This window comes from Medicago sativa, chromosome 7 (assembly GCF_051527215.1).
Source record: "Medicago sativa cultivar Bolivia chromosome 7, Bolivia_mono, whole genome shotgun sequence".
In the NCBI taxonomy this organism is placed as follows: Eukaryota; Viridiplantae; Streptophyta; class Magnoliopsida; order Fabales; family Fabaceae; genus Medicago; species Medicago sativa.
In genome coordinates this window covers 98,402,069-98,411,654 of record NC_140755.1, presented here as the reverse complement: position 1 = coordinate 98,411,654, position 9,586 = coordinate 98,402,069, and the positions used below count along the sequence as shown (strand labels likewise).

The window sequence follows — 9,586 nt, the reverse complement described above, 5'->3', positions numbered from 1 at the left end:
TTAAAAGTCTAATAAAATCTATAAGTTAGGTATCAACATAATTTTTTTAACCTTTATTCTCTACACACAACTACCTACTAGATTACTTTTTCAAATCAAAGAAGATTATAATAAACGTAAAATCTCTCACTCAGATTTTAACACATGAACATTTATAAATTGAATTCAAACTCAACCACTTCATCAAAGAGTTTTTAAATTTTATCCACAAGATTTGACATGAATAGTTATTTAGGTCATTTAATAGGTGAACACGTAGGTTAACATTGTAGTTACAAGCAGATAAATAATATTTTCAAAACTAATTAATTCTTTTTTTAAAGGGAAAACTAATTAATTTTCATTTACTCTTTTAAAAGACATAAAAAAAAAATAGTTTAAGCTTATTTCAATAGTTTACAATTGTACGTTAATAATTTCATTATAACTTATAAATAATAAATGTTGTAATTCTTGTGACAGATTAGTGTTGTGCATGAGTTTCACAAATGAAGCAATGTTAAATTTCTATACTATCTTTGCATTGTTTTTTATGACTATCTTATTTATGCAAAATATTCTCAATTTTGTTGATGATCAATCTTCTTCTAAAACTTTTTATTATTATTTTTAGTGGCGTCTTTCCTCCCAACCATATTTTATTCATTTACAAGACTCGAATCTAATACGTTTTTTACTTCAACCATATTATTGTAATATTGATATTTTCTACATATTTCATTACTTTAGTTAATTCTTCTAAGAGGAATGCTAGCAACACTCTCTTTTGAGCACTCTCTTTATCATTTACTCTTTTATTGGGTAAAATCAATGTATGCAACACTTTCTCTAGCACTCGAATCTAATACGTTTTTTACTTCAACCGTATTATTGTAATATTGATATTTTCTACATATTTCATTACTTTAGTTAATTCTTCTAAATAGAATCAAATTTCCCAAAATAAAAAAAAAACAAAATATGAAATTACTATAAGTTTCGAACTTAAAAGTCAAAGCATTTCTCTTTCTCTAATGACAACAAAAATGTCAATTCCATTATCCTCACTTCAACAACTTGTGCTTGCTCTCCAAGAAATGAATGAGTCACATGCCAAATCCTCTTTTGCCACTCTCTTCAAACCATATCCTCATTCCACATAACCTTTTCTCCTCACATTTTCTCTCATCTCTCTCTCACACGCTCTCTCTTAAACCACACCATGGGTGGTTCTCCTAGAAACCCTAACCCTAACCCTTCACACAAACTATTTCGACCTTGTGATTATTGTGGCAATTCAAACGCAGTTATATACTGCAGAGCAGATTCAGCCAAACTCTGTTTCTCTTGTGACCGTGAAGTTCACTCCACAAATCAACTCTTCTCTAAGCACACACGCTCCTTAATCTGTGATTCATGCGATGATTCACCTGCTACTATACTCTGTTCTACAGAATCCTCTGTTTTCTGTCAAAACTGTGACTGGGAAAATCACAACCTTTCACTATCTTCACCTCATGAACGAAGGCCTCTTGAGGGTTTTACAGGGTGCCCTTCAGTTACTGAGCTTTTGTCGATTCTGGGTTTGCAGGATATTGGAAAAAAATCTTTGCTTTTGCCTCAGGAAAGTGTAGGAGATGGGTTTGTTGGGTATGAGATTGAAGGACTGTCTGATATGTTTGTTTGGGATGCTCCTTCTTTTGTTAGTCTTGACGATCTTATTTCTTCTTCCCCTTCTTCTCATAATTATCGTGCTATGGAGGTTCCTCCTTTGCCCAAGGTATAATTGATGGATAATCTCTCTCCTTCTTTCTCTGTTTTTAAATTATGTAATAGAAATTCATTCTGTCTTTTTAGGATAATTGATTAGTTTATTATTATTTATTTGTTCAGATCTTGATCATAAACAAGGCATGATGGGATTAGTGCTAAATTAGGAAAGTGAAAACATGATTAGTTTTTGTTTTTGGATTTTGGACTGTTTGGAGATAAATGTAAAAGAACATAGTGAAATTATGTGTATATTTTTTTGTTTTAATTCTCTGATTCTTAGGGGAAACAAACCCTAAGTAATTTGGAGTTCGGCTTTACTAAAAACCCTTTAACCACCCCAAAAAAAAACCCTTTTAACCACTTGAGTTGAACAAATTGAAATTATGTGTGTATTGCTGCAATTTTAACATGTTCTGGTATTGTTGTTATTGAAACAGAACCGTAAGGCTGCTTGTGGTAGACACAGAGAAGAGATTTTAAATCAGCTTCGTGAGATGACAAAGTCTGAGCCCTATGATCCTGAAGAATATATACCATCGGCAAATTTATCTACAGGTTTTGATTGCGATGTAAAGGCTGATATTGTTCCTTCAAATGAGGTAATGCTTCTATTCATTTGTTGTTTTTGTACTGTGTTGTTGATCCTCATTCCTGATAATGGATTTCTTGTTTTAAGACCATTTTCAACCTTTTAATGTTTATTTGTGTGTATGTATAAATCACAGATGACGCCTTGTTTTGCATCTCTGATTCTCTTGATTCAATGCACCTTGTTTATTTTTCCCTCTTTTTTGATTGCTCCTATCTTCACTCTTTTTGGTAAACGAACTTGCTATGGTATTGATATAAGATGAGCCAGGTGGTTGTTATTCTAATTTCTATGTTCTATTGAAAATAGTACATATATTTACTAATTTTAGTAATGTTATCATTTCAGTGGCTCAGAGAAAGTAGCGAGCCTATGCATCAAGTTGTTCCTGTTGATACATCATTCAAAGCTCACACCGAAGAAATTTCACTTAAACATTCTGTATCTTCTGCTGGGGAGCCTCATACCCAGTGTAACAACGGAGGGACGCCTTCAGAATCTCTCAACCACTGTAACAACGGAGGGACGCCTTCAGAGTATCTCAAGTCTGAAACCTTGTCAACTACTCCTAAAGCCGTTCCTTCTCCATATGAGTTAGCAAGTCAAGAAAGGGATTCTGCATTATTACGGTACAAGCAAAAGAAGAAAACAAGAAGGTATGTGGTCGTGACTCCATATCTGAACTCCATACTTCAAGACATTGAATATATGAACACATTCTTTCGTATGATCATTCATTTAATCTACTCATAACTAGAGTCGAGTATTTTTTTTCTTATATTATCGATGATGACTCCCAAGTAATATGGCTTGATCACTGGATATTTTCATTGGATTTTCCTTTTGATATATTTTATTTGAGAGATATCAAGGAAAAAATAATATTATGCAGCATAGTTTTCTCAATTTTGAAAATTGAAGAAGTTCAATGTAGGTTTTTCTCAAAAAAAACTTCTGTTATTTTCCTGTTCCATTTACTGTGAATTGTGGTTCTGTAATTGATCATGGATTTTCATCTCTTTGCAATTTTCAAATGATGGTTGGATTGTTGATCAATGAGCTAGGTGCATGCACATTTAAGATCTTGATGATTGTTTAAATAAATTCATAACCACCCCATGTATTTACATGAAAAACAACAGATATGACAAGCATATAAGGTATGAATCACGTAAAGTTCGGGCGGAGAGCAGGACAAGAGTTAAGGGCCGATTTGCCAAGATAGAGCACTGAAATCATGGTAGGCTGCTACAACAACTTAACGAAAATCCTTGGCTCAAGTCACATAAATTATGTAACATGTCCCTTGTTGTATAGTGAACTTATTTAAATTTTGCATGCGATGTATGATGTTGTGTATCCTTGGATCCAGAGCTTTGATACTGTGCAGTCAAATTGACGCAATACCGTTGACAGTAGTATTATCAGATTTGTTTTGCCTGGCAAATCATCAACTTTATGCTCTGATATAGATAGAAAAACCACATAACAGTTCTGTTTTTTTTTTTTGTATTTGTATTTGAATTGCTAACTTTTGTAGTTTTAGCTGGGGGGAAACACTTGTAAGTTTGCGGACACTACCTGTCCGCATTTTATTTATATATATGCTTGTTTCAGTTTCTTATATTATATTATGGAGCACCTATGGTAGACTTGGAGCAGAAGTACATCAAGAAGGAAGCATTTTGCTAGTTACTGCATTCTGTAGTTGTTCTTGAAGCTGTAGCTTGGAAGGTGCTTATGTTTGGGCAAGGAGTCATATACTTCATCCTGGTCTTCTATTTTTCAACCCAATAAATATTATGACTATTTAGTTTATCGGTGAGTTTAACAAAATCGCGATATATCACTCTGATTTTGGCAAAACATGTATTTGGGAGCTTCAATAAAACCGTGTCATTGTGATTTTGTCAAACTCACCAAATTTACAATCATAGTATGAATGCTTAACCATGTAAAGTTGTAGTTCTAGGCATTCCTCTGAGTTTTATAAATGTGCTGAGATGTATACCAAAAAGAGAAGAAAAAGTGTGAACCCTTGGATTGAAGTTGGATTGAAGTTGGATAATGAATGCTTAGGAATATATTCCTACGTAACCGTGTTGTGGTGTCCTCTCTAGTAATGGGATTGTTTCCCTTTTTGCATTGAATGGAAACAGTTGATGAATGCTCTTACCTACCAAACAAACATTATAACGCAACCTTTTATTTAAGCAAGTCACTCACTCACAGCCTGTAACCGTGTTTTATAATTTATTTATTCAAGGCTTTAAGCAATCTTGAAAATTTATACAAGTGCACTGTCCCTATTTGTAGTGGTAATGTTAAGCAAGATAAGAAATTCACAACACCTCACAAAACTGTCGGCAATCAAATCTCTGCTGTGCATTGTTTTATTCTAAGAAAAGAGATAATAAGTTCGTAGGGTGTAGCCTGTAGCCGCCGTCGGTAGAGACTCGTCTGCTTTAGTACTCCCTCCGTCCCTTAATGTAACCCCCTTTTGTATTTTTCACATTTCTTAAGAAAAGTTGTCAGTGTAATTAATGTGTCTGTTTTGTGTATTAATATTACCAAATTGTCCTTTGTTTGTATGTGTATTAAATTTGACTATTCATATTTCAAGACAAGTTAGTAGTATTAATTAGGGGTATGTTTAGGAAAAAAGTAATAAATGCATCTAGTAATTTGAAAAGGAGGTTACATTTAGGGACAAAAATAAAATCAAATGGGTGGTTACATTAAAAGACGGAGGGAGGGAGTATCTTGGAACATCACATTAAACACATACAATATTTAAAGAAACACACATTTATTGATTACCGAAAGTTCCTTCAGATTTGTAGGCATAAGTTACGTGGAGACAAATCAATCTGTCAAGGTGGCTGAAGATGTTATTGAAGTCTTCAACCATATGCCAGTTATTAGATTAAGCGAATGTAGAAAGTGATTGAGCTCTTGCACGTTAAATTTATCCAATAGGTGACTACAAGAAAAGGAGTGGAGGCAGGTTTTAAAATCAGGAAATTGGTAAAAAAACCTCTTTGAAACACTAGTTAAGAAAAAAAATATTGTGGAATTTGTGTAGTTAAACTCTTAAAATTAAAAATAGTCTTTTGATTACAAATGTTAAGTTCTTTTTATGCCTCTAGTTATTCATGATTTTGGATCTCTAAACTTAAAAAAAAAAACAAGGTTGTAACTTGTAATGCAAAAAACAATAGATCCAGTTGCAATAAATAAATAAATAAATAAGAGCAACAAAAAAGAAACAAGAAGATATATTATAGAAATTAATGGATACGCAAAGTCGGCGTAAAATTGTTTACACTAAACATGTGAAAGAACTATGTAACTTCTTATTTGTTTTATTCGTAAAACATGATGTGGTAAATTGAAGAGTTGTGATTGGATGTCGGTGTATAATAATTTATCACATAAGTCGAGAGAATCTTAAGGTCTGTTTGGTTAAAAAAAAAAATGAGAAATTTTAGTTAAATGTATATTTTTGTTAAACTTTTTTTCTACGATAAAAGTTCCATAAACATAAAACTGAACAACAAAATTTATGAAAAACAAAATTGATGTTCAAGACGAACACATAAGAAAGAGTTTATATAAGTGGAACACCCATATGCCATATATAAACTCTTACAAACTATCAAAGACACCCCCCACCCCATTGAGAGCTACCACCTAAACAAATAAAAATTAAAAAACCAAAACCAAAGCAACTCCAAAAGCTAAAATCAAATCCCCTAAATCAACGCTCTTTCGAACCGCCACTCAGCCCCTAATCCGTGAGAGAATACAAAGGATAAGTTGCAAGTTGGAAAGAGCAAAAACAGAAAGTTGAGAAGAAAGAAGAAGAAAAAAGCAGCTTACCGCAGCGTAGATATGAAAGGCAACTTACTAGTAGAGAGATATAAAATTTCAACAAGACATGCCACAAAAATTGAATGTGTGTTCCATAATAAAAACTCAGTTAAAATTACGGTTTTTTTATTTATTTTAGTCTATGCAAACCTTTTTGCTAGGATTGCAAATTAAAAAACCGTTACTTTTCGTTCATGATGTCAACTTATTGGATGATGTGGCCTGATTTTATTGGACCGCGATTTAGCTATTAACACAATCAATAACAGTTTCAGTTTCAAGCTCAAACACCACTTTGACAAGCCCTGTATCTGCACTTCATTGAATAGCAATAAGAATATCCCCGAAGCTTCCAAGATGGTAGCCAAAACAAACCCCAATTCACGTTAGTTTCTTGGCCAAAAAATATAGCATCACAATTACATTTCACAACCCCTATTGTGTTGATGATTTTCTAGTATTAATACACATTTTAAAAAGCTTTATAATTTTTTTTGTTGAAGAATTTAAAAAGCTATATAATGTATATGCACTCTCAACATTTGGTATTGGTGTAAAATTATCAAAATTTGAGGTTGGTGAAAACTAAGAAAAGTTTTGTCAACCTAATGTAACGTGATATATATTAGTATATGTTGAGAAATTGTGAAACTTGGTGGACATATATAATGAAGACTTAAGAGAGAAAAGTTAAGAAGATTTAAGAGAGTTAAGAAATTTGATTAAGTGCAATTTATCTTCTTCATCCCATAAAAAAAAAAAAAAAGTGTATTTCAAAAACTGTGATTTATGAGAACCGGATCCATAGAAATTTAAAATCATTGTGTATTTTAGAAATCACACTATTCAATAGAGTAAAAGTAATGAAATGTAGTACTTATTATAGTTGACATCACCAAATATGAGTATTGAGTAGTGTTTTTGCTACTAAAAAAAAGTAGTGTCTTGCTTATATTAGAGCTCAGATATAAGAAATTCAAAGTAAACTCTGGCAATTGCCTCATGTACTACGCTATGTTCCATTCATTTATTATAGGCGTAAAACATTAATTTCCTTTCAAGGAGGAAGGTGAAGAAGGTCACATATTGATATTGATCTTAGAGTTAGATCCTCTCATTTCTTGGGCAGCTTAGCTCACCTATACGGCATTACTACATTTACACACTTTCAAAAGCGAAATGACTTAATCAACATCATCATGCATTCAGAAAAAGTAGCATATTTAAGTGTTACTCCTCTTAAATAATTAGACCTACCATCTTCTAAAATAAAATAGGAGACAATAATAGTATTTGCTTCTTGTTTTTTATATGGGATACAATATTTACTACTAGTACTTAGCAAACTCACTTAATAAAGGCATAATAAATTACATATAGTACCTATATTTAATAAAAACAACTTTAGTTATTAATATGAGAAAACAAGATTAATTGACACCTAGAATAAATAACACATTAACAGTAGTAATAGTATATGATCTAGTTTGATCTATAATAATGGAGTTTGAAAAGAGAGTGAGCCACAAGTAAAAGGAAGACAGTGGAACCAATGATAGATAGGACCAAAGCAACAGTCATGTGACGACAATAGGCATCAAATACATTGCACACTTTCATCCATTGCACGTGCGAGTTTCCTTTCTGTCCTAACACTCCCACTGCACCAGCAGCTCCATTGGCTGAGAAGAGTAATGCCATTATAACTAGGTCTAGCATTGTTATCATCAATAGTGCTGTTTTATTTCCACTGGTTCTTGCAATTGTTGAAATCACCAAAGAAATTGCAGCATATGAACATCCTATAGCATTTGTCACCAAGAAAAACCTAAGAGAGAATAAAGTCAGTCACTTTGAAATTACTTAGGAAGACAAAAAAAATATAAAACAAACGAGGCACAAAATCTGACATCAACACTATATGTATATACTGTTTTCGACTTTTATATTATTTTTTCTCTCATCGCTTCTAACATTACACACATCTAAGTTATATTTTATAAAGTGTCGAATACAGATTTGAATTGAGAATGTCCAAATATCACACCTCTTAAAAAATACCAATACATTTATATTCCAAATAGGGAGGAAGGAGCTACGACCAATATGATAAATAAAGTGATGTTGATTGGTTAAGCTTTAATGGGCCAGCTGATTTGATTTGTTAAGTTTTAGATTTGATAATGACAGACTTTAATTAATGGTTTTATTTTTTTCTTCAAAAAAATTAATGGTTTTATTTTTGAAATAGATAATTTTTTTTGTTAACCAATGCATCTTTGTGAAATTGTAGAGATATGATGAATTAATTTTTTTGAAAGGAGATATCACGAGTTAATTAAAATTCATTTAAGATGTTGATATAGTAGAACAACTGTTTTTACCAACTACTAAACCCTACTCACAAGCTTAAGTACATACTATTTGCGTCACATCTTATATATTGATTGATTACTAATGGATTTTCTTATATATTAAAAAAAACCTTTTGAATGAAAAATATACCGTTTTTTTTTTTGAAAAATATACCGTTATTAACTAACATATTATAGTGACTAAAAATAAAATAAAGGTTCAAAAAAATAAAAACACTATGTGCTGAGGATTCAAAACATATTTAGACTCCATTTACTTTCTTAAAACATTTTCAGTATATAGTTTTGAAAATTTAGGTTTATTTTAAATTGTTATCAATGAGATAAAAGATAATGTAGTGAATATTTGGGATAAAGATAAGATGGAAAGCAAACCAGAAACATTTTCAAAAAAATATATATATTTTGACATCTTTTATTTTAAAAATGTAAGATCTGTTTTAAAAAATTGTAAAAGAAAGGTGGTAGTACAAATGAAAGGAAAATGTTAAAGAGTACCCTTATAACATTTGTTAATGAAATAAATTTAGAAATTTCAATTTTTTGTTTTCTTAATTAGTGCTATTAGGGCACTTGTTAACTTGACCTATGAAGGAAAATACAAAACATGAGAACTACTTTCCCTTAACATTTCAAAAACTAAATTATCTAGTGGTGAGAAAGAGCATATAGTAGAGAGGAAGAGATGTGATGAGCTTACACAATAGCAGACATATATTCCCACTTAGCAGTAGCTTTGAATTGCAATGAAGCATATGAAATGACCTTAGTCTCCTTGCCAAAACCCACAATGATAGTAGCAGTGAGAGTAAGCAAGAAACCAAGAACCCTAAGCAACACATCATAAACACTACTTCTAGTTCTCATCTCCATAACCTTCACATCGCTGTGAACTCCATCCACACTTGTCTTTGACTGGTTTCCCATATAGTAAGTACTCTTTGAAGAAGTATAATAAATATTTAGTAGAATAGTTTTTGGTGTGTAAGGAACGTTA

At 31.8% G+C, this 9,586-nt stretch overlaps 2 protein-coding genes across 2 annotated transcripts; one reads left to right on the top strand and one right to left on the bottom strand.

Annotated features, from left to right (window-relative positions):
* Positions 1 to 1,154: 1,154 nt before the first annotated feature.
* On the top strand, positions 1,155 to 3,970 carry LOC146910983 (B-box type zinc finger protein with CCT domain-containing protein). Its single transcript, XM_085727373.1, has 4 exons — positions 1,155 to 1,759; positions 2,190 to 2,351; positions 2,690 to 2,997; positions 3,484 to 3,970. The coding sequence occupies exons 1-4, from the start codon at positions 1,202 to 1,204 to the stop codon at positions 3,572 to 3,574; spliced, it is 1,119 nt and encodes a 372-aa protein (XP_085583499.1). The 5' UTR covers positions 1,155 to 1,201; the 3' UTR covers positions 3,575 to 3,970.
* A 3,424-nt stretch (positions 3,971 to 7,394) lies between these two features.
* On the bottom strand, positions 7,395 to 9,586 carry LOC146910982 (CASP-like protein 1E1). Its single transcript, XM_085727372.1, has 2 exons — positions 9,290 to 9,586; positions 7,395 to 8,042 (listed from the first exon to the last, which is right to left on the bottom strand). The coding sequence occupies exons 1-2, from the start codon at positions 9,514 to 9,516 to the stop codon at positions 7,697 to 7,699; spliced, it is 573 nt and encodes a 190-aa protein (XP_085583498.1). The 5' UTR covers positions 9,517 to 9,586; the 3' UTR covers positions 7,395 to 7,696.

Bases quoted from the DNA above. Each gene is read 5' to 3' on its own strand.
- LOC146910982 (XM_085727372.1), bottom strand. From the start codon at position 9,516: ATGGGAAACCAGTCAAAGACAAGTGTGGATGGAGTTCACAGCGATGTG. The intron at 8,043-9,289 runs GTAAGCTCATCA...ATTCTCTCTTAG, and splicing joins GAATATATGTCTGCTATTGT to GTTTTTCTTGGTGACAAATG.
- LOC146910983 (XM_085727373.1), top strand. From the start codon at position 1,202: ATGGGTGGTTCTCCTAGAAACCCTAACCCTAACCCTTCACACAAACTA. The intron at 1,760-2,189 runs GTATAATTGATG...TTATTGAAACAG, and splicing joins AGGTTCCTCCTTTGCCCAAG to AACCGTAAGGCTGCTTGTGG. The intron at 2,998-3,483 runs GTATGTGGTCGT...GAAAAACAACAG, and splicing joins CAAAAGAAGAAAACAAGAAG to ATATGACAAGCATATAAGGT.